The sequence below is a fragment of the Thalassophryne amazonica genome, chromosome 17 (genome assembly GCF_902500255.1).
Source record: "Thalassophryne amazonica chromosome 17, fThaAma1.1, whole genome shotgun sequence".
In the NCBI taxonomy this organism is placed as follows: Eukaryota; Metazoa; Chordata; class Actinopteri; order Batrachoidiformes; family Batrachoididae; genus Thalassophryne; species Thalassophryne amazonica.
The window spans coordinates 15,364,498-15,391,944 of NC_047119.1; the positions used below are offsets into that span (position 1 = coordinate 15,364,498).

The window sequence follows — 27,447 nt, forward strand, 5'->3', positions numbered from 1 at the left end:
TGTATGTTCTGTCTGTGCTTCCTCCCACATCCAAAGACATGCAGGTTAGGTGACTCAAAAATGGTAGTACTCAGATCAAAGTAATCTAATCACTTAAATCAGGTCTGTATTTGAACCCGCAAGTTATCACTGAGGATCAGTGCTGAGATCCTGGACCTGAGTTATCTGATAACTTCGATCAGGTCTGTACCTGGATCCTTGATGTCAGGTACTGTCAAAACAATAATTTTGACCAGGGATACATCGTACCATTCTTTAAGTTACATTGAAGCACGGTAATGGGCAATCAAAGTACAATATGATGGTTTAAAAAAATAAAAGCATTGACCAACATTACTTTGTTGCATCACCAGTTGTACAGCTTCATGGTGGAGTGGCACAGAGGATTTTCTTAAAATGCATGAAATTTCAGTTTCTCAGAAAAACACATGGGAGGTTCAGGCCCAGATGTCATGTCTGAAAAAAAATTTCTGCACCACTCCACTATGAAACTGGGAGTTATGAAGGAACAAACACTGCACAATTTCTCTAGTCATAGCCTGGTCAGAAAACCCTTCTATATGTCATGCCACCATTAAGTGCACGACTCACTTTCCACAGTCGGTCACAGAAGGCTTGACCTGCGAACACTGGAGTTTTGAATTTTCAACTTCATCTTATTTTCGTTTATATAGCGCCAAAATTTCAATTTATTTTTATTTATTATAGTGCCAAATCACAAAGTTGCATCAAGGCGCTTCACACAAGTCTTGAAGTACTTAACTGCATCTTCAGTGATCACAGCTAAACCTTCCTCTGCTGAAAAATAAACAGATGAAGCAGCTGTCAATCAACCTGTGGGTCAGTAATCCGACTGGTTTAAAAGGTGCCAAACATCACTTTTTAAAACTGACTGCACCACCGTGTTCACACCCACTCAGAACACCGACCGTGGTTGTGAACCATGACCCTTTGCATGTTTTTCCAATGCCACTCTAGAAATTAGAAACAATTTTGTGAATAACTAACCAGATTAATTGCCTGTGTCATTGTTTTGACTCAGTGTTGATTAAGGTACATGTGTATTCCACAAGTATATGTATTCAACTGTGATTAAACAAAAACAGCAACTTGATTAGGACAAACATTTTATTTTTATTCCAAAACAGTTTAACCGAGCTTGGTTGCTAGTTCTTTAGCCTTGGCTTTCTCCAGCTTACTAATGCGGGCTGTGGATTTGGGGCCCATTATACCGCCTCCCCAGTGACGACGGATCTGGGTGGGAAGAAAGAGAAAAAACAAAATGTAAAGAAGCTGCATTAACAGAGCGATGTGAAACATTGTTTTGACGGAATTTTGTTGCATTAATGTGCACCTCTTCATATCTGTCATTGTAGTTGGTTTTGATGGCTTCCACAAGCTTGGCAAGTGCACCTTTATCCTCACTATGAAGACAGCAGAGTCAATACTGTTAGAAATGGAGCCACAACTTCTTAAGGGACACTATGGTGGCCAACAAAAATAAAGAAAAGTGGCCCCACCACCAAGGGTTTGAGCCCGATATATGAGGGGCGACTGACAACTTTGGAGTCTGACCGAGAAAAAGGAGGATGTGGACATCAAGAAGTTAAAATTTCTCAACATTGCACCCAGTGAGTCAAAACTTTACATATTCTTGAGAAATGTTGGATTCTCAGAATGTGAAAGATCAAGTACGCCATACTTTTTCTGGGTCAAGCTCAAAAGTTCTCAGTCAGCCCTCCTGTGTATACAGATTACCCTACCAATAAAACGTAACATTTTCAAACTTGGCAAGTAATTTTCAACACGTTTTCTAAACATATTAGCTTTATTTTGGATTCTTACACTGTTTTACTTTGACAAAAGCGACCAGGATCAAAATTACACTGGTCAACACGATTTTTCTTGCATGGATTTCTTCAATGTATTTTGGGTAATTTTGGGGTGCTGAAGCTGGTGTTAGTTTTTGCCAATCACGTCATGTTTTTGAGATATGAAAACACATTCCTTGTATCAAGCATTGAAGCAAAAGCTGCAGTCTTGTACACCTCTTCGGCGCCAGATGTTATTACGGCTCTTGTTCACATTTCGTGAACCTGGTTTTAAAACTATGCTTTTGAAGCTGCTTTTGTGCAGGATTAGTGGCGTCAAAGTAATCCATTAATAAGGAACATGCAGATTGTAAAAAAGTTCATGATGAGATAGAGGAAATCTGAGCTTCAGCACCTTAAAATTATCCAAAAATCAGTCCATGCAATTTTTTTTGTTGTTGTTAACCAGTGTTATCAGCCCCCTTTATGCTAATAGTTAATTGTGTGTGTTTTTGCTGGTTAACAGCCTGCAGTTGTTTATTGTAGTTTTCAACATTCATTCATCTTCTACCGCTTAGTCCAATTAAGGGTCGCGGGGGGCTGGAGCCTATCCCAGCAGTCATAGAGCGTGAGGCGGGGTACATCCAGGACAGGACGCCAGTCTGTCACAGGGCCACAAATAAACAAACACAGACACACCCACCTACGGACAATTTTAAAGAGTCCAATCCACCTAACCCGCATGTCTTTGGATGTGGGAGGAAACCGGAGCACCTGGAGGAATCCCACGCAAACACCACACAGAAATCTCAGCCTATTCTTTGGTGAATCTCTCATGCTCCTCCAGATAACTGTCTTCTGGCACAGACCCTCGTCTTCAGGTTCACCCCACACAATTTCAGTAGGATTCAAGTCAAGGCTTTGTGCAGCCCAGTCAGCAACGTTTCACTTTGGCCTTTTAGAGGTACTTCTTTACCAGGAGCAACATACGTTTTGGGTCGTTGTGATTTTGGAAGACAAAGCAACAGGCAAGACCCAGTGTAGCTACTGACAACTTCTCTCAAAATCTTCAATACCCTTCTTTCTTCACAATTCCTTCCATCTTGAACAGATTCCCAGTTCCACGCGCACTGAAGCATCCCTACAGTGTAATACTCCCACCACTGTGTTTCACTGTGGGGACAGTGTTCTTTGGGCTATACACACTTCCCTTCTTTTTCCAAACATAAACAACATCTCTATGGCCAAAGAGGTTGTTCTGTTGCATCTGACCAAAGGACACACTTCCAGTATGCATAATCTTTCTCCAGGTGTTCCTGACCATACTTCAGTCTGGCATGAAGGTGTTTCTTCTGCTAAAGTAGAGCTTTTCTTGGTCTGCAGCCTCACAGTCCACTCCTCTACAGGGCTCGAGAGATTGTCTTCTTTAAGACAATTCCTGAGTAGTATCTTGGCAATTCTTCTGGGGTCTTTAGACATCTTTCACTAATTTTCTTTCCAGAGTCTTTGAAATCTTTCACTTCCTGCCAGGCTTGTTCTGTACAGTGTAGCTCTCTTTGAAATGCTTGATACTTGTCACATGGAATAACTGAGAACTCTTCTGTGATAATTTTATAAGCTTTGCGCATTACAAAGTTAAAGCACATCATTGCACAACAGTTATTTGCGCTATGGTTTAACAAAAAGGTCAGTTCTTAGGGGAGCTAATAATTTTGACCCTGGTACAGATATACAAGACATATACATACACACGTTACAGTGTACACAGGTGCATAATTAAAGGGCACACTTACGGGTTTATCTGTGTGAAGGCAACTGAAGTGCACGTCTTTCTGTGCACCAGCCTGCCAAGCCGAGCTTTGCCCTTGACAATGCAGTACGGGACGCCCATTTTGCGGCACAGAGCTGGCAGGAAGACGACGAGCTGCGGCAGTCAGAAGAACATGAGCGCGTTGGTAGTTTGGAAAAGCCACTTTGACATGTTTAACATTTCTCTAAATGATCAACACCAATATTTTAGTCAAAATACCCATCTTTGGACTTTGGTCTCTGCTCAGGGTTAAAAAGCTCGTATGTTTTAATCCACACAGAGGATTCAGGTGAAGAAATTCACACATCATTGCCAGTGACCAGTTTTTAAAATCACTTGTACCACTGCCCCTATTCATGTAGTTTTTTAAAAAATAAAATAAAAGATGACAAATCTACCTCTATGGGATCCACATCATGGGCAATGACCACCAGCTGGGCCTTCTTGTTTTCCACAAGACAGGTGACAGTGTTCACACCTGCAGAGAAATATAGAAAACACTTAACTGACAGTCAGCAAACAGTCCAAAAGGCAAAGCAGCTGCTGTCGTGGCCGATGCTCAGGGTTAAAAAGCTCACAAAGCTTCATGGAAAATTTCAGGTGAAGAAATTCAGGTCATCACTGCATTTAGGCCAAGTGTGAAAACTTCACTAACAGCAGTAAGGGGACAAACCCTTTGGGTATCACAGAAACGTAAAATAAGACTGGGTGCTCTGAACACATACATCCACCAACCACAGGACAACTCGTTATGTCCACCTGTTGGCAGAGGTATGTTCTCTAGAGCCCTGCCAACCAACAGGTGCTCAATTTTGTATCCCGGCATTTTATGGAACAATCTGTACTAAAACTACATTTAAGGACAAAGAACATTGTTCCAATTACTCCTGGCATTACAATGTTCAATATGTTTCAGAAATGCACACTAAGCATGTGTGAGATTTCATGTTCACAGCACTTACAACAAAAAAATCACCAGATCTGTAAAGCTCACCTGCTCGCAAAACAGGAGGCCTCTTCGTAGGAGCATCCCCTTTTCCTGCTGCCTTTTGTTCAGCACGAGCTAGCAACCTCTGCTTCTTCTCTCGCTTGGTCTCTGGCCTGTACTTGTGGGCCAGCTTGAACAGTGCCGTGGCTGAGAAACAACATATAAAACATCCACATTTGAAAAGCACCACGTTTTTAGACAATTGAAACTCCCAATAACTTATGACATTGTGATTTAGGAACATCACACATCAGCTTGGTGTTCTGATTCCAAAACTGTGCAGCACCCCCCCAGACAACCAGTTTCAGATTCACAATTTCTGATTTGATCAATCTGGTGTAGTGACATGAACCCGGAGAGTATTCACAATGATTCACTTTTTAAAAATCTTGTTAGGTTACAGCCCTATTTAAAAGCGGATGATTTTTTCCCCTCAAAATTGTACACACAATACCCATAATAACAATGTGAAAAAAGTTTTGAGATTTTTGCACATTTATCAATAATAATAATAATAATAATTATTAAAAAAACAACAACTAAGAAATCAAATGTGAATAAGTATTCACAGCCTTCACCATGAAGCCTAAAATTGAGCTCAGGTGCATCCTGTTTCCACTTATCCTTGAGATGTTTCTACTTAACTGGAGTCCACCTGGGGTAAATTTAGTTGCTTGGACACGAATTGGAAAGGCACACACCTGTCTACATATAAGGTCCCACAGTTGACAGTGCATGTCAGATCACAAACCAAGGAGGAAGTCAAAGGAATTGTCCGTAGACCTACGAGACGGGATTGTCTCAAGGCACAAACATTTCTGCTGCTTTGAAGGTCCCAATGAGCACAGCGGCCTCCATAATCTGTAAATGGAAGAAATTCAGATCCACCAGGACTCCTAGAGCTGGCCACCCGTCTAAACCTGACGGTCAACTCTGTCCGAGCTCCAGCATTCCTCTGTGGAGAGAGGAGAACCTTCCAGAAGGACGATCTCTACATCAATCCACCAATCAGACCTGGATGGTACAGTGGCCACATGGAAGCCACTCCTTAGTAAAAGGCATATGGCAGCCCACCTGGAGTTTACCGTAAGGCACCTGAAGGACTCTCAGACCATAAGAAACAAAATTCCCTGGTCTGATGAGACAAAGATTGAACCTTTTGGTGTGAATGCCAGGTGTCATGTTTGGAGGAAATAGGCACCATTTCTACAGTGAAGCATGGTGGTGGCAGCATCATGCTGTGGGGATGTTTTCAGCAGCAGGAACTGGGAGACTAGACAGGATTGAGGGAAAGATGAATGCAGCAATGTACAGAGACATCCTGGATGAAAACCTGCTCCAGAGCGCTCTCAACCTCAGACTGAGGCGATGGTTCATCTTTCAGCAGGATAATGATCCTCAGCACACAGCCAAGATGCCAGAACCTCGACCTGAATCAGATTGAACACCTCTGAAGAGATCTAAAAATGTCTGTGCACCAACGCTCCCCATCCAACCTAATGCAGCGTGAGAGGTGCTGCAAAGAGGAATGGACAAAACTGCCCAAAGATGGGTGCACCAAGCTTGTGGCATCATATTCAAGAAGACTTGAGGCTGTAGTTGATGACAAAGGTGCCTCAACAAAGTAATTGAGCAAAAGGTGTTCATACTTATGTACATGTGATTTCTTAAGATTTTTATTTTTAATTAATTTACAAAAATAAACAAATAATTTAAAAATCATGTCATTATGGGGTGTTTTGAGTAGAATTTTGATGGAAACAATGAATCTACACCATTTTGGAATAAGGCTGTAGCATAACAAATGTGGAAAAAGTGAAGCGCTGTGAATACTTTCCGGATGCATCTGAAATGCCAAGACAGACTGATACTGGCAAACAGACTGCCTTAAATAGCTACAATATTGACACAAAAGGTTAACACCTCACACAGTTTTCCAGCAACTTAAAGACCGTGGTTCCACAAGAATCCAAACTAGTGCCCAGCCTATCCATTTTATTCTCATTATGTAATGATAGGAGACACCTCACACTTAAGTCACTGAGCTGTGGTGCAGTACAGGAGTCTTAGATGTGTGGACTCTCAAACAGGTACGAGTAATGTTTACGGTATTAAAATAATAAGATGATCAGAGTACAAACACACATCTGCACATTTTGATTGTACACCTTTATACCTCCTACAGCATCATTAATGACCAAACATGTTTATTTTTTTTTTATTAAGGAAATCTACAGTCTAATAACTTAAGTACAAAGAGTCACCTGGTTTTAATCAGGTAAACATGAATTTGTGTGACTTTACAGAGGAATTAATTTTCAACCTTACAAAAAGTTAACTTATTAAGTTACCATCAGAACAAGGGTTTCCTGTTTTAATTATTTAGCTGTACAAAACTCAAACCATCTTGTATCTTTCAGTTATGCAAATTATTGTCCATGTCAGCACTGAAACATGACTGCACCACCTCCAGCATGCCACTGTAGACGATAAGAATGGTTTTTCTGCTGCGGGCATGTGTGGTTGGTGTTCATAACCTACCTGTTTGGCGGTCCAGAGCCTGAGTGAACTGGTTTATCGCAGGGGGAACCTTCAGACGCTTGTAGAGAATGGAGCGTTGTCTCTGCAGGCGGACATAACGAGGCCATTTCACAAAGCGTGTCAAATCACGCTTAGGCTGAATGTCCTGGCCTTTTGGGGAAGGGAGAGAGTGAGTGAGGAAAAAAAAAAAGAAAAAAAAAAAAGAACCATAACCTAATAAACCAAGCACCTCCCCCATTTTATAAAGATAAAAGTGCATCAGCGATCTTGGTGGAAAAATTGTCTACACTGTTGTTAAGATAGCAAATATTCGTTTACATCATCTGCACCTTGAATGTCATTGTTTTGTCCAAATGTGATCAAGTGCTACTTACCAATGCCAAAGTTTTTTGGCCTCTTTTCAAAGAGGGGATTGACAACTTTCTTGGCCTCATGTTTTTTGGCCACAGAAGGGGTCGGTGCCACCTTCTTCCCCTTTGCCTTTTTCCCCTTAGGCTGTCAAAAACAAGATAGGAAGATAGGTTAGACTGAAGTTCATGATCTTTTACAAACAAAGGTTTCATGACTTAAAACCCCCACTATAATTTGATGTGCCTTAACCAAATTGCTGCTGTGAAAATCAGTATCTCTCTATGCCTTAGTCAGGCTGAAGTAAAAGGAAATTGTATCAAATGTGACAGACTTCATGCACAATTTAGATAGCTGCTCAGAACAAAAATGACCCAAACCAAGTACTTATAAGCATACATCTGTTCACTTATTTTTATACCTGCAATAATTCCATGTAGTCAGGAAAATTAAGTCCTTAATTTGTGATTTTATCATTGACTTAAATGTTGCAAACATTAAGTATTTGCAAAAATATTTTACCTACTGCACTCATTTTGTTGCTATTGTATGAGCATTTTTGCAGCAAAAATTTGTAATTAACACAAAACTGTGGACCTACAGGAATATGAAATTGTATGAAATTTTTGTTTTGTTGTTGCTCAATAAGTGCAGCGACATCCAAAGAAACACCATCCAACATGTTATATTTATGCCAAGAATATCATTAATAATATTTTTTAATATGTTTTTTTTTTTGTTTTTTAGATATTGCTGTTCCTAATCAATGCCATTCTAACTCGAAAGCCACACTTTAGTGTCACGTATGTGCAACGTTTATATTTTCTAAAGCTATTTTCAAATCACATCGACACATAATGAAGTATAAAAGTACAAAAGTCACCAGTACCAAGGAGGTGGATGAAAAACGTGCCGAGTTTTAAAGCAAACAAGTTTACTCCGATGAGAGAACTACCTTAGCATAATGCTAATACCCCAGCGCTAAGCATTTGACATTTTTAACCTAACCAGCGAACATTAAGCCGTTATTTCGATTCAAAATGTAGACTAAAGTCGACTTAAACGAATCCTTTTGGCTCTTATTTTTTTCCTTACAAACTGCAGCGATGCTGAGGCCTGTTAGCGCTAACCGGACCTTCAAATGTTAGAACTACGCCACAAATATAAATTAAGCAGCCACACGACTATCACATTTCGTATTTCTACACAAACACACAAAAACCGGACGCAGTAAAAAAAACAACAAAAAAAAAACAAACGAATTTAACCACGTTGCGACTCTGACATGTAACCACAGCGCTACATTATTACCGGTCACATCAAGGCTCATTTCAACTGGGAATTACAAAAAAAAACAGGACCACGTCCTCGTCAAATACCTACAAAATATTAACATGCTGACTTCCCACAACCTGAAACATATTTTACAATACCAGGGGAAAACCACTGAGGCGCAGATGCAAACAGATACAAGAACTACAACCATCCTCGAAAACAACCACATATGCACCTACCATGTTGGTTCAGGCAGAAAGGAAGACCGGAGCATTCTGGGTAGCGTAAATACCGCGATGTTTGCAACTTAATCTGGGGACTCTCCTACACCGATCCAGAATCAGATCTTAAAGCAACTCGTCATGTCATGATTTTGCTTTTAAAAATATCGTACCGATTCAGGACCATTTTTTTTCTCACCACCGATGGAAATTGTTTATGGAACATGAAAATATGTAAATACAACAACAAAACATAACAGAATGTGTTGCAAGTCAATACAAAAAAAAAAACCCTTTCTTGCGATTGTTTTATGAAATTTGTTTAAAAAAATTCTTTAATGTTAAAGTGAAAGGATTTTTTTAAATGCACCCCCTCACATAGAGATCAGATCCCCACCACTTCACTCGTACCCTAGTCACAAAATACATTTTATTTCAAAATTTTATTCAACATATATTGTATTACCACCAGATATCTATAACTCCTGAGGAAAATTTCGCCAGGAAGTGTAGAGCTATAATCTGTGTCATAAGTAGCAAAAGCCACAGACAAGAAATTTCAAGACTAAACATTAAGTATAGCAGATGGGTTTTTGTACCTACACATATAGAATTGTGGCAGGAAACCCCCGAAATATTTTATTGGAACAAAATAGTAAATACTTGTAAATAAATAACAAAAATAACAATCAATATAATAAAAATAAATCATAAATTAATAATCCACAAAGGACTTCTTTAAGAAATGGAAAAGCACGGGATCCATATGGGATGCAAAAAAAAAAAAAAAAAAAAAAAGTTGCCGAAAGAACATAGTTTTTACTCTGACAAATGTATTTTACAAAAGCGATCACGGTGGATTGGATCAGGATTGGATGAGCGCGCCTGACGACAACGGAGTTGGATGTGACGTACACTGTTGGCTCCATGGTTGGCTCCTCCCCCTGCAGCTCTCCGGACGGGAGGAGGAGGAGACTTGTTTGGCATTTTTTTTCTTTTTTTTTTTTCTTCTCTCTAAAACTTTATTGAGACTTGTTTGGGATGTAGATGTTCGGAACTGACCGGGTTATGGCGTCGCTATCTGCTCGAATCCCTTGTATCTTGTTCTCAAACATGCGCTTGCTCTCTCATCCAGGATGGTTTGTTCACAAGAGGAGTGAAAAACGTCGATCTCCGTGTTGACAGAAAACACGAGTCATTCGTGAAGCAGCTGCAGATCATTTGTTGGGTAAACACACACACACACACACACGGCCTGTCACGTATCGTGGCCGAATTTAATCGTATTATTGCTAATTTGTGTCATTTTGACTGACGTTACCTTCGCAGATAACCGTTTGAGGAAAGCGGCTAGTTATGGCCGAACAGGACATTTGTCCCCACCTGGACTCCATAGGAGAGGTGACCAAAGAGGATCTTCTCCACAAATCCAAGGTGGACTGTCACTCTTTTACGTTGAAATTCTCTGCACACTGTCTGGGATGCTCAGTTCAGTTCATTAGTCGTGTCCTCTAATCCTCACTGTATCGATCACCCTGCACATGTGCCGTGTTTTGTTATTGTCTTATTGGAGAAAATACATAATGGCATGTAAACAAAAACATCCTGGCTGCCATAGGCGTAGCTACTGGGGTGGATTTGTGGTTTAAATCAATCCTGGTGATAACAGAAAGTGAACTTGGACCCAAGTCATTTTTTTCCCCCCTTCACAACGCTATTAACTGTTGTGAAAGAATAGATTAGATTACTTTTTTGTTTTCACTGTACACAGCAAAATGCACTTTCTACACAGCAGTCGTGCATTCAGATGTGCACTGCCTTCACAACTTTTAGGCATGTGGCTGTTTTGACTTTATCATAGTTTCTATGCATATTTTCCATCTCCAAGCTCCATAAACCTGAATGCCTTTTGGTTTGAAACATTCTCAGGTGGTATGTGTTTATGTAATGAGGGGGCGTGGCCTAAAGGTGTGCATAATTATTAAACACAGTCTTTACCTCAAGCAAAATGTGCTCAAAAAGAGATTTTACAAACACTGAAAAGTCAAAAAATTGTAGAATGGTTTTCAGAGGGATGTGACACTCTAGAAATAGCTACTGAGGCACGATCACAGAACATTTACGGGTCATAAGGAATGTGTGGAAAGGAAAAGGTGCAAAACAGGTAAGTTATGAAAAGGTTATAAAAGGACATAAGTCCTGCTCACAGACTGATTGCCAGACACAGGACATGTCTACATCAAGTATAACTCCAGACATCTCCACATTTGCTCACGGACGGTTCGTTCCCACGTACACACATCTTGCGGTCAAAGGAGGAAAGATAAACTATAACAGAACTCAGAGCGCAGACCTGCAGCTCAGCACAAGAACAAATATAAACTAGCAGAGAAGTCACAGAGTGCACAGTCTGGCTGCAGCCAAACTGTCCACTCTGACTTGTCTGTGCAGAGATCCTGCAGGGTGTGTCCTCACCTCTCTGCCCCCTGCTGCTTGCACCTGACGCAGATATTCCTGTGTCGTCATGACGCAACTGGAAGTGGGCCCGGTGTGAAAGGGGCTTAAGGAAAGGAAGACCAAAACATGACCACCAGTGGAAAAGACTCATATTCCACCAGGATTGGGCCAAGAAAGATAGGTTTTTTGTTTTGTTTTGTTTTTTAAAGCAGATGAAATGAGAGTTACTCTTGATGGACCAGATGGACAGCCCTGTGGCTTGATCACTCATGGAAACATGACATCACCTCAAGTCAGACGCCAGCAAGGTGGAGGACGGTTATTGATATGGATGAGTTAGTTGGACCTTTTGGGTTGAAGATGGACTAAACCTCTAATATACTATCACTTTTCAGAAGATATTCTTCAAGCACTGGTACAAGAATAACGCTGCATCATTCAAGAAGGCCATGATTTTATGCAGGACAATACTCCATCACATGCATCCAAGTATTCCAGTGCTTGGCCAGCCAGCAACAGCCTCAAAGGAGACAGAATAATGGCATAGCCCCCTTCCTCATCTGAAAGTCAAAACTCCCTTGTCCTTTAAGTATTCAGGTTTGAAGGCAGGAACCCTTTCCACACAGGCTCCATTGAATTGTACTGGGTTGTGGCCTATGTTGTGGCTCCATTAAACCTATTATAATGTTTTAAGTAGACTTTAAGCAGTCAGCCTTTGGATGTCATTGGTTTATGCTGTCTCACCTCCTTCTGAGATGAGTCCAACTACAGTCGTGTCATCTACAAACGTGTTGATGGTGTTGGTGGAATGGGAGGGGACACAGTCATGGGTGTAAAGAGCATACAGAAGGGGCTCAACACAGCCCTGTGGGATGCTGGCCTGTGAGGATGAAGGAGAGGTGGACAATTCCACTGTGTTGAGTCTGAGCCATTTCAACCAATAATCTTGTGTGTGGATATACGTAGTTAAGGTCTTGAGGTATTTAGGCAGAGAAGAAAAGATATCCAGAGATGCTTCTGGGTTTTTTTTTTATTTTTATTTTATATGAGTGTGATGGACATTACAAGAAAAAGACACTTGAAAATTTCCTCAACTCCAGGTATATAGTGGGAGTAGGCTCACTGATATACTGACTGCAATAGAGAACAAATAGTGAGGCACGTGGCAGCACTGGCTTCAGGGTTGTAAAAAATTCCGTGTGACAGACGTTACAGCCGAGTCATTAACATGACTGGCAGATAAAAATACACGTTTTCTGAAATATTTTGCTGATTTGCTTAGGAAAAGATGAAATAATCAAATTATTGACGTTTTTACATTAAGTTACACCCTTTCATGTATTTCTGGGTTTAAAAGGTTTTAGGAAATCTGAGAAAACTGTGTGTGTGTGTGTGTGTGTGTGTGTGTGTGTGTGTGTGTGTGTGTGTGTGTGTGTGTGTGTGTGTGTGTGTGTGTGTGTGTGTGTGTGTGTGCGCGCACACGCTTGCATGTGTATGGCTTTGAGTATGCAAGAACAAGGGAGAGCTGACATTTGCTGTTTGGTATGCTTATGTATTTTGGGACAAGGATGAATGCTATGAAAACAGAAAGTTGTTAGGATGAATATTTTTGGAGAAATTTGCAATTTTAGCTAACCAATAAACAATGGATGCTGTGCTGTAATGCACCATGAGAGTTCTGGTTGTTAAGGTTTTAAATGTTATTGTGATTTACGTTAGTTTAACAGTGTTGTTAGTGTTATTGATTCATTGTGTTTTTGTTGGTCAATTGGTTTTGTCAGTTTAGATAAGTCTCATGTTGCTATTACTGTGAGTGACCTAAGTTTCATGTTGGTACCATGAGTGAAATGTGTCCTGGTTTTAATGTCTTCAGCCACTGTCTTTGTTTGTCTAATTCAAAGCACCTGCATCTATGTGTGAGTGCAACTTCGATTCGGGATAAATGGAGCACAGCTGACATTTGCTGTTTGGTATGCGTATGTATTCTGGGTCAAGAATGAACAGCACCAAAACGGAGCACTCATAGGACAAATAGTTTTGGAGAAGCTACAAATATTAGCTAACGTTGCCAATTACATTTTGTACTCACACGTCTTTCTAGCAGGGGGCAGTAAATCATCTTTATATTAAAAGCGTGAGTGTAAGTGCATATAATTGTAAATATGTGAAAAATACTTGGATGACACAAGAAAGTGAAAACACTTATTTCCATTGTGGTCCATTTAAAATCAAATGACAAAATCGAAGTAATAATAAAATAATAATAATAATAGTGTGTATATGATAACAACTACCTAAACAATTGATAAATACATTAAGACAGTAAATTAACATTAACAATTATATAATTAACAGGAAATAAAAGGGTTGACTTCCTCTTCCAAAAATGGTTGAGGTTTAGGGTTTGAAAAACATTCTGGGCTCACACGCCATTCCAACTCATTGCTTAATTTATTACCACCTTTGAAAAATGTCAGATACCTATTTTATAAACACGACCCAATCTAGAGCCCATGGATCCCCACGGCCAACATGCTAGTTTAATGTATATTATACATTATATCTTAATCAAAGATGCCCTAATCACTCTTATATTTGAAAGTGAGGTGCAGACTGGCACTCACTATCGCCTGACAAAGTTGGATCCGGATCTGATCTGCATTGTGGATTTTGTGGGCATTTGAATTCAATATTTAAAAACCAGTTTTGTGTACATTTTGCATTATATCTCAATCAAAAGTGCCTCAATCACTCTTATTTGTGACAATGAGGTGCAAACTGGCACTCTTAATGAATAGACTAAGTTTGATGCTCATGTGATTTGTATTGTGGATTTAATGGATATTTGATTTTAACATTGTAAAGCCCTTTGATCTATATTTTGTATTATATTTTAGCTTATGAAAAGCCACTTCTAACAGGACTTTGAAGCAACAAATCAGACAGTTGCTTTGGAAAATGGTCCAGAGCATCTGAGAGGCTAAATGAAACAAATAGTTAAGGATACGGTTCACAGTTTCAAATGCTCATAAAGCTAAATTCAATGTTAGTTTAAAAAAATGTCTGTTTTGAAATGCTCGAGACTGTAATGATGGTTCAGACACACTTGAATTCCTGGCTCCACCGCTGCTGGTTGATGTTAGATTTTATTTCTATCCTGTTATGTTGATACTATCTTTTTCTTGCTACAGGGAACGTGCCAGTCCTGTGGAGCAGGGGGTCCAAACCTGTGGGCCTGTCTGCAGGTAGAGCACCGTTGAATTGCTTTGAATTTTTGAACCATAAAATGTCATTGATGATTTGAATCTTAAAAAGAAAGAAACTGTAAATCTGAGTAGACAGGTGGGTGGATGCTTAGGAATAAGTGTCCACCCCCCCCACCCCCCCCAATAAATTTCAAAAATTGGAAATTTAGCTCAAGTTCAAAATCACACTGACTTGATCTTGACTTGGAATCACAGGGTTTTTTTTTTATCTTTGGAGAGCTAAGGCCATCTTTTCCATTTTGGCATTCATTTCTTATAGTGCTGCTAATGATTATTTTCATGATGATGCATTCTGATTAATATTTTTCCACTTAATTGATAAGAAGAACAACAATTCAACATTCAAGTGATTTTCACAAAACCTAAAAAAAAAAAAAAAAAATTACTGACCCTTGACCATTCTGGTAAATTTGGTACAAATTAGATGAAAATGCTTTAAATGATTATTTTCACACATGGATGGACACACAGGACCAAAAACATACATCATTTTGTGTGTGTGTGTGTGGGGGGGGTGGGGGGGTTGATTTGGTGCACAGGTGTTGCCCTTTTCTTTTTTTGAGTGGAATGTGGAAATATGTTATTATCATGTGCCAGATTTGAGTTTGGTTGCTAAGCTGTAAGATGTTGGTTCTGTTGTTTTCGCTGTGCAGAATGACTGCCCGTATGTTGGCTGTGGAGAGTCCTACTCCGATCACAGCACGCTGCACGCACAGGTGAACCCTCCTCAGTCCACTTATTGACGGTTTGCTGAGAGAATTAGAATGTGCACTTAATGAATTTAAAGCACCAGATCGAACACTCTGCCTTGTGTTTTTCTTTTTTTTTTCTTTCTTTCTATCTGTAGGCTAAAAAACACAACCTGACGGTGAACCTGACAACCTTCAGGATCTGGTGTTATGTGTGTGAGCGGGAGGTGTTTCTCGAGCACAGGCCCACCCTGGTTCCTGTGCCTGTTGCTCCCCATCACTGTAAAACCACAGAGCAGGTACACCATGGGCAGATCTTCTCAGTCATAACTTTATTAAAGAAGAAAAAAAAAAATGCACCGTCAATTCTCACAGTGGTGTTGATAGTTTGTGTAAATTCTTGTCTTAGGATGCCGGACATCAGCATGTTGGTTATCCGCTAAAAGCAGTGCCGATTGCTGTGGCAGAAGAAGAAGGTTCAGAGTCGGAGGAGGATGAGCTTAAACCCAGAGGTATACGACCTTGGTTTTCAGCAAATAAGGCTCTGGACACAGTGATACAAGAACCTGTACAAACTAACTTGAAGGATTTGTTTGCACAAATTTTACACTCACAGCCAGTTTCTTTAGATGAGTCTGGATGCATGAACGTTTTCAACTTCCTGAATATTCCTTGAATACAACTAAAGGTTCCCCAGTTGCCTCCAAATTATGCTAATTACTCATTCAGAAAATTTTCAGAGTAAATTCATCAATTCCTGGAATCTTCCATGCTGTCTGAAGAGGGATTCATCTTGGTGTATAGACACTGGTAACTCACTGAAAATCTGACATAATGTAAACTGAAATTTGTAATTATTAATAACATTACATGAAAATGAAGTCACATTACAACATTTTTTTTTTATTTAACTTTTACTTGGGATACTCTGTGCTTCTTATCCTGTGTGCTGCTGGAACCTCAATTTCCCTGAGGGAGTCTTCCAAAGGGATCAGTAAAGTTCTATCTAATCTAATCTTCTGACTTGTCAAAGGCAAGATGGCTGTAAAAGTGATGATTTGTATAATCCATACTCTGTATTGGGGAAAAAAAAAGGCTACAATTCCTAAGTGGTTCATGTGATGTTTTTTTCAGTCCCTTGAGTTAAAGCTGAAAGTCAGTGCTACAGGAAAGTCTTGATGTTTCACTTGAGCTCCGCTGTGGTGGTGCACAGAGGCAATATGCCCCCCCCCCCCCAAATCACGGTCCAAATACTTATGGACCACACTGTAAGTTGCATCGTTCAAGCTCAAATCCAAATATGGGTCAAGCCTCTTCTGTTTCTTTCCCTCTCCAGGTTTGACAGGAATGAAAAATATCGGGAACTCTTGCTATATGAACGCAGCGCTTCAAGCCCTGTCCAACTGGTGAGGTCACTTTCTGTCAGTAGGTTTTGCCAAATACCAAGGATACGCTTCTACGTCTGTGCACATGTTCACGGTACTTTCAAACAGTGAGACAGTTGTGTTGATTTTTCTCACCAGTCCTCCCCTCACGCAGTTCTTCTTGGACTGCAGCGGACTGGTTCGGACCGATAAGAAGCCGGCCCTGTGTAAGAGCTACCAGAAACTCATCTCAGAACTCTGGCATAAAAAACGGTAAAAAAAAAAAACATTTTTAATGTTAGAAAGGCAGTATTTCATTATTTTAACCATTTCTATTCAAATATGTTTAACCTAACTTCTGACTGCTTCCTACCCAGGCCCAGTTATGTCGTCCCTACCAGTCTGTCCCATGGCATCAAATTAGTAAACCCCATGTTTCGTGGTTATGCTCAGCAGGTAAGACTCCTGTTAACACTATATGCTTTCCTGTAAGTTACACAAATATTGTAGTATTGCTCATGCTGACTTCATTACCTAAATTCTAAGAGTATTGGTGGATAAGAAATATTAGTCCAACACCAGGAATCTGTGTTCCTCACCAGCCATGACAAAGACGATGTAGAAATGCACTCCATCCATCCATCCATCCATCCATCCATCCATCAATTTTACTTTTCTTTGTATGATAACTTGAACAAAATTTATCTGAATTTCACTAAATTTGAACTAGACATCCCACATGAGTGTATCTTGGGTGAATTCAACTTTGAGCATCATTGGGTTTCGGTAGGACCTTCTGAAGACCACCTACTTTACTGAACAGAATATTCATTCTCGTGCCCACGATGACTTTATTTGATAATTTTGATTTTTAGCAAATCTGATCTGGTCTTCCCGCATGACTGTATTTTTGAGGACACAGCAGCATTTTATGTCTAGCTGATTCCTCGTCCAGTCTGTCAGATCAGTACATCCCTATCTCACCATAAATACATTCACATTACAAGAGGAAAAAAAAAGTATTTTTCATGTTGTTTCACTCTGTTTGCCAGATTATTTTTGACTTGAATGGCTGGCCTGGTCCAGCTCTGAGGTCATCCGGAGGTTATGTTCCCATTTTCATTTGTCCGTCCAATAGTTGGTCAGTGATCAAGATCCAAGTTTAGCGATAAGATCATAGATTTTGCTCAGATCTGGAATCATGACCAGGATCAAACTTAGACCCAAAGATCACGATCAAATATCAGCAACCAGTGTCTAAGCTTATTGATCAGAATCAAAGTTTAGTGATCTGTATAAGGTCAGCAAACAGGATCAAAAGATTAGGATCAGAATGAGGGATTTGCATCAAATATTAACAATCAGGATCTATGTTCATTGATCAGGATCAAAAGTCAGTGATCAGGATCTAAGGTTAACAAAAAGGATCTGAGTTTGGCTTGTGATCATAATATGAGTTCAGGATCAAAGACGGACATCAAATCTTAACAATCAGGATCTAAGATCTTTGATCACAATCTGGTTTCATTTGTTATGATCAGAAGTCAGTGATCTAACATCATTGATCAGGATCAAAAGGCGCAGTGATCTAGACCAATGTTAGCAATCAGAATCAAAAGCCATTGATCTGGATCGAAGTAAACTGATCAGAATCAAAAGTTGTTGATATGTATCATCAGTCTGCAAGCAGGATCTAAGATCATTGATCAGAGTTCAGTGAGCGTTATCAAAGGCCAGTAAGGTGATCAAAGAACATTACTGAAGACATCAAAGGAGTGTAAAGGAAAATGTTAATACCAACTATGTGAGCAGAGGCCTGTTTGGTCTGAGCAGCAGCTCTTCTATTTAAGTGTATAGGTTTTTTTGTTGTTGTTTTTTTGTCTGATTTTGTTCTTGATCGAGACCTTGTTTGGACATAATCAGGTTTACAGATGCTCATGTTTCTTTACACATGAACGTGTCTCGTTGCACAATACGCTGCCACCTAATGTCTGATTCTACTATGACACAGGACACTCAGGAGTTCCTGCGCTGTCTGATGGACCAGTTACACGAGGAGCTGAAGGAACCTCTGACAGAGGGCGCTACGAGTGGGGAGGGCGTAGAAGGCGATGAGAGACGAGATGGTGACCGCTCCTTGTCTGAGGACGAATTCTTGTCCTGCGACTCCGGTTCCAGCAGTGATCGGGGCGAAGGAGGAGGTGCGGGCGACAGCGAGCTGCTCATGCAAGATGAATGCGATGGCATCAGGTCACCTGCGAATGGGATGGCGGGTTCTGGAGGGATGATCTCTGAGAAGGAGAGGCTAAAGGAAAGAAGGGTGTCTGGATCACCCCTGCATGGAGGCTCTCAGGAGATGGACGAGGACGCTGACGTAGATACAGCGGCCGAGCAGGGGGTTCCTGACAGGGGAGCTGAGGAGGAGATGACACCAACCCCAAACACTGAGGGACCAAGTCAAGAGAACAACCAGACCAGTACAACAGGACAAGTCCAGGCCAACAACACCTCAGGTACGTGAGCAGCACGAATACAAACACAAACTGTTGTATGTTTCATAATCGGATCTCCATGTTTCTTTGTCATTCTTGACATATGGGTCTTTATACGTCCTTCAAACAAAAGTGTTTTTTGGTGGGATATGATTTGGCAGATCGTGATCTTGACTTCATAAGCACAACTTCTCGTAATTTTGGTTTATGGTCATATTTACTGTTGTTTGGGTCTAGGTCAGAATTGTCAGTTACATGTAGAAACAGACCTGTTGGGTTCTTCAGCACAGAGGTTGACCACTTTATTTATTAAGGCATTTGATCACATAAGATTTATTACCACCCATTTGCAATATTATATGCAGCAAAGTTGTATGTCAGAGTGGTCAGGGAAGATGAGGGTTGAGTACAATTTTGTGAACTTGATCACATATCTTGAATTTGTCTTTAATCTGGGAGCTTGTGGAATTGTTTTTTTCTAGAACCAGACAATGAAGCGTCAATGACCCAGCTTCAGTCCAGTCCCTGTAGTCCTGTGCGAACCCTGCAGGAGATGCACTCCAAACTGTCCTCCAGTCCTCCTCGTTCCAGCCCTCTACGCTCTTTGAGCACCGTGTACTCCTTCAAAAAAGGTGGGCACTGCCCTGCATGAACCATTTTTAAAAAATTGTCTCATTAAGGAGATCGCCTGTTGTATTCATCTTCTGTTATAATCAACATAGAAATCAGCTGTCTTGGTTTCACTATCTACAGTAGTGTTCAGAATAATAGTAGTGCTATGTGACTAAAAAGATGAATCCAGGTTTTGAGTATATTTCTTATTGTTACATGGGAAATAAGGTACCAGGAGATTCAGTAGATTCTCACAAATCCAACAAGACCAAGCATTCATGATATGCACACTCTTAAGGCTATGAAATTGGACTATTAGTAAAAAAAAAAAAAAGTAGAAAAGGGGGTGTTCACAGTAATAGTAGCATCTGCTGTTGATGCTACAAACTCAAAACTGTTATGTTCAAACTGCTTTTTAGCAATCCTGTGAATCACTAAACTAGTATTTAGTTGTATAACCACAGTTTTCGTGATTTCTTCACATCTGCGAGGCATTAATTTTGTTGGTTTGGAACCAAGATTTTGCTCATTTACTAGTGTGCGTGGGGTCATTGTCTTGTTGAAACACCCATTTCAAGGGCATGTCCTCTTCAGCATAAGGCAACATGACCTATTCAAGTATTTTGACATATCCAAACTGATCCATGATACCTGGTATGCGATATATAGGCCCAACACCATAGTAGGAGAAACATGCTCATATCATGACGCTTGCACCACCATGCTTCACTGTCTTCACTGTGAACTGTGGCTTGAATTCAGAGTTTGGGGGTCGTCTCACAAACTGTTTGTGGCCCTTGGACCCAAAAAGATCAATTTTACTCTCATCAGTCCACAAAATATTCCTCCATTTCTCTTTAGGCCAGTTGATGTGTTCTTTGGCAAATTGTAACCTCTTCTGCACGTCTTTTATTTAACAGAGGGACTTTGCGGGGGATTCTTGCAAATAAATTAGCTTCACACAGACGTCTTCTAACTGTCACAAGCACTTACAGGTAACTACAGACTGTCTTTGATCATCCTGGAGCTGATCAATGGGTGAGCCTTTGCCATTCTGGTTATTCTTCTATCCATTTTGATGGTTGTTTTTCGTTTTCCTCCACGCGTCTCTGTTTTTTTTTTTTTTTTTGGTCCATTTTAAAGCATTGGAGATCATTGTAGATGAACAGCCTATAATTTTTTTGCACCCGCGTATACGTTTTCCCCTCTCCAATCAACTTTTAAATCAAACTGCGCTGTTCTTCTGAACAATGTCTTGAATGTCCCATTTTCCTCAGGCTTTCAAAGAGAAAAGCATGTTCAACAGGTGCTGGCTTCATCCTTAAATAGGGGACACCTGATTCACACCTGTTTGTTCCACAAAATTGATGAACTCACTGACTGAATGCCACACTACTATTATTGTGAACACCCCCTTTTCTACTTTTTTTTTTACTAATAGCCCAATTCATAGCCTTAAGAGTGTGCATATCATGAATGCTTGGTCTTGTTGGATTTGTGAGAATCTACTGAATCAACTGGTACCTTGTTTCCCATGTAACAATAAGAAATATACTCAAAACCTGGATTAATCTTTTTAGTCACATAGCACTACTATTATTCTGAACACTACTGTAGGTAGTAAGACAGTCAAAGCTATGATAGTTTGACAATTGACCCCAAAGACCTTGACCTCTGGCTGACTTCACCAGGGTGCTTCTGGAATCCACCTAAATTTTTGCCAGATTTGCTCCACTCCGCATTCCTGGACTTTGATGTTTGCCAAAATGATAGGGTCAGTTTTGTGGTAAACCTTCACTGATATATATATAGATATATATATATATAGATATATATTGATCTTTGGTAAATTTGAGCTTTTTTGGGGGCAGTTCTAGAGCCCACGTTCATATATGTACCATGTTTAGGGACACTGGAATGAAAAATTAAAATTTATTAGAGATCAATAGTTGCTACCCCAGTGACTTTGACTTTTGGCAAAATAAACCCATCCATCAATTCTTTTAAACCTGCTTATTACAGTTTAGGGTCTTTGTAAGATAGAACCTATCCCAGTAGGTACTGGTTGCATAATAATCCCTTAAAGGGAAATTCTGTTGTTGATCATCATCGGCATGTTAAGTTTGGTGGAAATCAACCAAATTACCTAGGAGGAGTCGGGGGAACAGACACAGATTGCTCAAATTATCGTATGATACAGACAGTGTATTTGTTTTCCAGCTCAGCTGTTGCTCAGTTCCAGGAAGAAGAAGCAATCCCACTATCGCAGTGTGATCTCTGACATCTTTGACGGTTCTATCCTCAGTCTGGTCCAGTGTTTAACCTGTGACAGGGTGAGCTGTGCTTCACACATGTAAACACTAGGGGGTACTACTGTGGCATTTAGTCAGAAGCTATGTTTCACATATGTGATTTGAGAGTATATATAGCAATGATTACTGCTCACAGCGAAACTGTGAATTTCTGACTATTTTTGCACATTTTGTCCCTTTGTGTCAGTGATATCACGCTGTCAGCCCTTTTGATTTTACTGCTGTCTTTTATTAATTATGTTATTTGTTTTAAATGTATTAGTCAAGGGGCCACAACCAGAGGATGGACTACTTATTTCACAATTACCACTTTGAAGTTGGTGACATAAACATTAGTTGGTCAGCAGCAGTCACACCCTAACACAAAAATTCCCCAGCTTCCCAATACCACAAAACTGTATAACTGGTGATGCAACAGAACAAAGTTGCACCATATACAATGTCTCCAATCACAGCCACAGAAGCCTGTAACTCCTTCACAGCTGTCTGGGTGTCTTGGTGCCTTCCCTCACCAGATCCCCCCCTTGCATGGTCACTCAGTTTTTTTTAAGAATTGCTTACTCCAGACAGATTTACTGTACAGCACCATCATGTTTGTATTTCTTAATGATTGATGTACATGAAGTAAAAGACTTATTCAGTGATTTGGAAGTATTTGTAACGTGTCTAAAGAAAACTGTAAAAGTGAGGATTTGTATGACACATGATCCTCAAATAGCTGTAATTCCTCATTGCTAATGTGATATCTTTGTTAAACTGTTTCACATCCACTGCAGATGTATACAGAACCAAAATTACATAAAATTGTCATTGTCCAAATACTTGTGGACCTGACTGTGAGCCTGTGTCAACTGTCAACTGTCTAACAATGAAAAATAATTCTGGAGTGACATAATCTGACCCAGAAATGAGATATAAAATGAAAATATTAGTGGCCCTGAAACAGTACCCTGAAGCACCCCCTTATTTTGCTGTAGAAAGTTCCATACATTTTTTTTTTTTTTTAACATTCACAATTTCATGAACAAAATCAATTGGGTGCCTCACCCTTATTTGCTTACACAGATATTTAACTCGGCCTTATACTCAACAGGTCAGCAAATAGTTCTCTGGATTTTTGGCAGGTCTCCACCACAGTGGAAACATTCCAGGACTTGTCCCTCCCTATTCCTGGAAAAGAAGACTTGGCTAAACTTCATTCTTCCATCCATCAGAACTTGCCAGCCAAAACAGGTGTATGTCCTGACACCTACGGCTCACAGGGCTGGATCTCCTTCATCATGGATTCCATACGTAGGTCAGTGTAGACCATGTTCAACTGACAGAGGAGAACATGAAGTGAGAGTGTTTTGGAGCAAACAGTTTTAAATTCACTACTGTGCTGATATGTTTGTACATTTTGTGGAAAAAAAAAACCTTAGGTAGATATTTCTGGTAAAGGTGATATTTTGGATTTATATTTTGAGCTAAGGTCACCATACTTACTTTATGAGATCTTTACGGTGAAAGTGTAATTTAGAAGCAACAGTATGTTTAAATTAGAGACAGCGTGGCTTCTGAAGAAACTGTTGTTTGTGAATTTAATTCCAAGTAGCCATCCTTACATCCTATCGTTATGACTCATGGGTGATGTCGCATTTTACTAGGCGTGTTATAATTTGTAGCTAGCTACTGACATATGCTAGCTTCAGCATACAGTACTAAAGTACTGGATACAGTGAAATACTGAAGATGCTACTGTGTTACGTCAAAAGTAGTGAACAGATTTTGACTAAATTTTCGCTACAGATAGATATTCGGCTATAGAAGAAACCATTAAATTTTAGAGGTGATCCAGATTTTGGATCAAGCTTCACTTTATATAGGCTTTGAAGGATTACGTCAAAACTACTTCACAGATTCTCACCAAATTTGCACCACAGATAGATATTAGGGCATGGAAGACTCCACTGAATTTTGGAGGTGATCCGGATTCTGGATCAATATATCACTTTATATCGGTTTTGAAGGATGACGTCAAAACTACTTCATGGATTCTCACCAAATTTACCCCACTAATAGATATTAGGACATGGAAGACTCCACTGAATCTTGGAGGTGATCTGGATCTGGATTCTGGATCAATATTTCTCTTTATATAGGCTTTGAAGGATTACGTTAAAACTGTTTCATTGAGTCTCACCAAATTTGCACCACAGATAGATATGGAGGTGATCTGGATCCAGACTGGCAGATGTCAGAAATCTGTTTGCTCTTGTTTAATCTTTGATAGGCATGAGAATCACTTTGAGATTGCTGGAAATGTCCTTGTGTGGTTGACATCATATTTAACCAGTCACTGTCATTGTGTCCCGTACAGTGGTGTCACCTCAAAGCTTGTTACCATGAAATACGGGGTTCCACAAGATCCTATTTTAGGCCCCCTGCTTTTCTGTCTATATATATATAGCACCCCTTGGGCAGAAACTGAAACGCTATGGGATTACTTTTTACTGTTATGGTGGTGACATTCAGCCATACATGCCGATCACTGCAGGTAATCTCGTACACATCAAGGCGTTAGAACATTGCCTTGCTTCTGTGAAAAGCTAGATGTTGAGCAATTTCTTGCATTTAAATTTGGACAAGACTGAAATGATGGTCCTTTGTCCTGCAAGACATAAACATCAGTTTGAACAGCTAACACTAAACCCCTAGACTCATGTGTTATACATCATAGTAATAAAGTAAGGAACCTTGGGGTAAATTTTGATCCCACATTGTCATTTGACCTACACATTAGAAAAATCACTAGGACTGCTTTCTTCCATCTTCATAACATAGTGTTTATTCGTCCCGTCCTGTCTATGGCTGATGCAGAGACTCTGATTCATGCCTTGACTTCTTCTTGACTGGATTATTGCAACATCCTATTCTCTGGCTTACCTTAGTCCAGCATTAGAGGTTTCCATTTGGTTCAAAACACTGCTGCAGAACTCTGAGTAGATGCAGAAAGTTTGGTGACATTACACTGATTTTTGCATCCCTTCATTGGTTTCTTGTCTCTTTTGATTTTTAAGGTTTTGTTACTAACATAAAATCATTCACAGACTAGCACCTTCCTATCTAGCCGACCTAAGTAAGCCCGACGTACCGGCCCGTGCTCTGCTTTCTCAGGATGCAGGACTCCTGTGTGTCCTTAAGGTTATAAAAAAAGTCAGCAGGCCACAGAGCCTTCTTTTATTGTGTGCCTGTCCTGTCAGACCGCACACTCATCTATTCTTCCTCGCATATGACTAACATCCCGGTATTGTATGGAATTTTGTTTCCTTTTAAATGATATTATTAGCAATGGAACAGGTTTCAGCCTCACTGTATCTAAATTCTGGGGCTGTTATTGAAGCACAGGACTAGCTGTCGGAGACCATTTGTCTTTGCTTCCCTGTTGATTTACTGGTGGTGAACTAAAGCCTTAGGTCCCGTTTGCTCTGGCCGAATGATTGCGATGGGATCACTGTCGCTGGTGCTGCTTCCAGAGGACCAGACTAATGTCTGGTTCACATGGCATGATTTTAAAATTATCTGTAGGTTTCCAAAACCTGAGACCACACACGTGGAGATAGAAAAATCATAGATCTAACAGGTTTGGTCATACAGTGTGTGGTGATCAGCCACACAGTAAGAACAACACCACCACACATGAACAGATTTCACAAAGGAACATTCCCAGCTCAGACAGGAAATCTTGCAAAATCTCTGGAGATTAAACGTGACTTCAGAGTAAACAGATGGAGATAGTTTGTGGACTATTTAAAACAGAGGGAAAAAAACAATAGAAAAAGAAAAGGCGTTCTTTAAAGAAGTAGAGACAGCGTGACCACCACACTTTCTGGTAAGTCAGAACAGCTGTTTTGATTTTATTTTCACATCCGTCACCTCGCTTTCGGATTGGCTGCACATCACATTCAGCAGGCTGCGTGCTCGTTTGTGGTCGGGGTGGCACGACACGCTGCGATATCGGGCCAAGATAATCCAACATGTTGAATATCCCCGATTTGCGATCGGAGTGCCCCTGATGTACTTCCAAGCAGATCAGAGCGCTTTGAACACACCGCACCACACAAGTTTTCATGGTTTTTCGCATGGTGCTGTCTGGGTGGTCTACACTTGGTGCACCGATCTGCTGAGTTCTGTTCTTGCATGAGACATGGGTATAGCAATTGCTCTGCCCGCTTTTGCTCATGAGCCTGGTTGTCTCTACACTGCGTTGCCCCACTGGTTGTGTGGTTGGAGCCCCACTTCTGGGCCTGTGTTGCGATCCTTGTTGTACATCCCATGCTATTTAGGCAAGTGTGTCCATGTGACTTGGGAGCTTCTTGGCGACTGTCAAGTAGAATTGCCACGTTGTTTGGATATCGTAGTGATTTTTAGAAAGCTCTGAACAGCACATGCCTGTGTTTGCCCTTGAGTAGCTTTGGGAAACAAGTAAACAATTTAAAATGTTTATAGAAAATCAGGGAGCAAACAGCCTTCACGGTATAAGACTCTGGACGGCAAGGGTTATCTTTGTTCAACTTCTTCTTTTTCTTTTTTTTTTTTTTTTTGCTGCTCCCATGAACCTACTTTTTGGCCTTCCTCTTTTTTTTCCTCTCCATTGCTGCTACATCTTCAGCATCCTGCTCCCCATATACCCCGTGTTCCTCTGTACGTTCACAAACCATCTCACTCTCACTTCTCCCACAGTCTCCAAACTGTACGCCTGTTCACTGTCCCTCTGTTATGCTTATTCAGAATGTAACTCCTTTGGAATTACTTGATGAGGGTAACAGTGCATTTAGAATTATTGGACCTAACATTTTATTTTTTTAATTGTTGCAAAGGCTGTTTAGAGAGAGAGGAAAAAAAGCAAAGACAGCCTTGTGGCTGACTGTAATGGTTACATCTCTTTGTCATGTGCCTGTGAACAGGTTCGTGGTCTCTTGTATCCCCAGTTGGTTTTGGGGGCCTATGGTCACCTTAGAGGACTGCATCGCTGCCTTCTTTGCTGCTGATGAACTCAAAGGTAAATTATAGCATTCACATTACAGCACATTTCTGACAGAATTGATTGGAAACACACGCACAACCATATATATATATATATATATATATATATGTGTGTGTGTGTGTGTGTGTGTATATGTGTGTGTGTGTGTGTGTGTTTGTGTGTGTGTATAGTGTGTGTTTGTGTGTGTGTGTGTGTGTGTGTATATGTGTGTGTGATGTGTGTGTGTGTGTGTGTT

The 27,447-nt window shown here is 40.3% G+C and overlaps 2 protein-coding genes and 3 non-coding genes across 5 annotated transcripts in view; 1 reads left to right on the forward strand and 4 right to left on the reverse strand.

Moving 5' to 3' along the window:
- Window positions 1-1,117: 1,117 nt before the first annotated feature.
- rpl7a (ribosomal protein L7a) lies at window positions 1,118-9,091 on the reverse strand. Its single transcript, XM_034191540.1, has 8 exons — window positions 9,013-9,091; window positions 7,525-7,645; window positions 7,151-7,300; window positions 4,616-4,756; window positions 4,020-4,099; window positions 3,605-3,735; window positions 1,355-1,424; window positions 1,118-1,254 (listed from the first exon to the last, which is right to left on the reverse strand). The coding sequence occupies exons 1-8, from the start codon at window positions 9,013-9,015 to the stop codon at window positions 1,150-1,152; spliced, it is 801 nt and encodes a 266-aa protein (XP_034047431.1). The 5' UTR covers window positions 9,016-9,091; the 3' UTR covers window positions 1,118-1,149.
- LOC117530174 lies at window positions 3,860-3,936 on the reverse strand. The gene has a single exon (XR_004566211.1). It is a non-coding gene; the product is annotated as a small nucleolar RNA SNORD36 (small nucleolar RNA).
- LOC117530175 lies at window positions 4,176-4,248 on the reverse strand. Its single transcript, XR_004566212.1, has one exon. It is a non-coding gene; the product is annotated as a small nucleolar RNA SNORD36 (small nucleolar RNA).
- On the reverse strand, window positions 7,405-7,478 carry LOC117530177. The gene has a single exon (XR_004566214.1). It is a non-coding gene; the product is annotated as a small nucleolar RNA SNORD24 (small nucleolar RNA).
- Window positions 9,092-10,119: 1,028 nt separating the features above from the next.
- usp20 (ubiquitin specific peptidase 20) overlaps window positions 10,120-27,447 on the forward strand; it is a 49,550-nt gene continuing 32,222 nt past the window's right edge. The window contains exons 1-14 of the mRNA XM_034191541.1: window positions 10,120-10,235; window positions 10,338-10,428; window positions 14,643-14,696; window positions 15,371-15,433; window positions 15,565-15,705; window positions 15,816-15,918; window positions 16,743-16,812; window positions 16,930-17,043; window positions 17,148-17,226; window positions 18,782-19,283; window positions 19,745-19,894; window positions 22,095-22,207; window positions 23,311-23,483; window positions 27,133-27,237. Coding sequence (XP_034047432.1) covers window positions 10,351-10,428; window positions 14,643-14,696; window positions 15,371-15,433; window positions 15,565-15,705; window positions 15,816-15,918; window positions 16,743-16,812; window positions 16,930-17,043; window positions 17,148-17,226; window positions 18,782-19,283; window positions 19,745-19,894; window positions 22,095-22,207; window positions 23,311-23,483; window positions 27,133-27,237 — 1,745 coding nt within the window. The 5' untranslated portion in view covers window positions 10,120-10,235; window positions 10,338-10,350. The remainder of the gene's footprint in view (window positions 10,236-10,337; window positions 10,429-14,642; window positions 14,697-15,370; window positions 15,434-15,564; window positions 15,706-15,815; window positions 15,919-16,742; window positions 16,813-16,929; window positions 17,044-17,147; window positions 17,227-18,781; window positions 19,284-19,744; window positions 19,895-22,094; window positions 22,208-23,310; window positions 23,484-27,132; window positions 27,238-27,447) is intronic.

Coding starts and splice junctions, on each gene's coding strand:
- rpl7a (XM_034191540.1), bottom strand. Junction 4,100..4,615: donor GCCTCCTGTTTTGCGAGCAG/GTGAGCTTTACA, acceptor ATTTCTCTGCAG/GTGTGAACACTGTCACCTGT. Junction 1,255..1,354: donor ACAATGACAGATATGAAGAG/GTGCACATTAAT, acceptor CTTCCCACCCAG/ATCCGTCGTCACTGGGGAGG.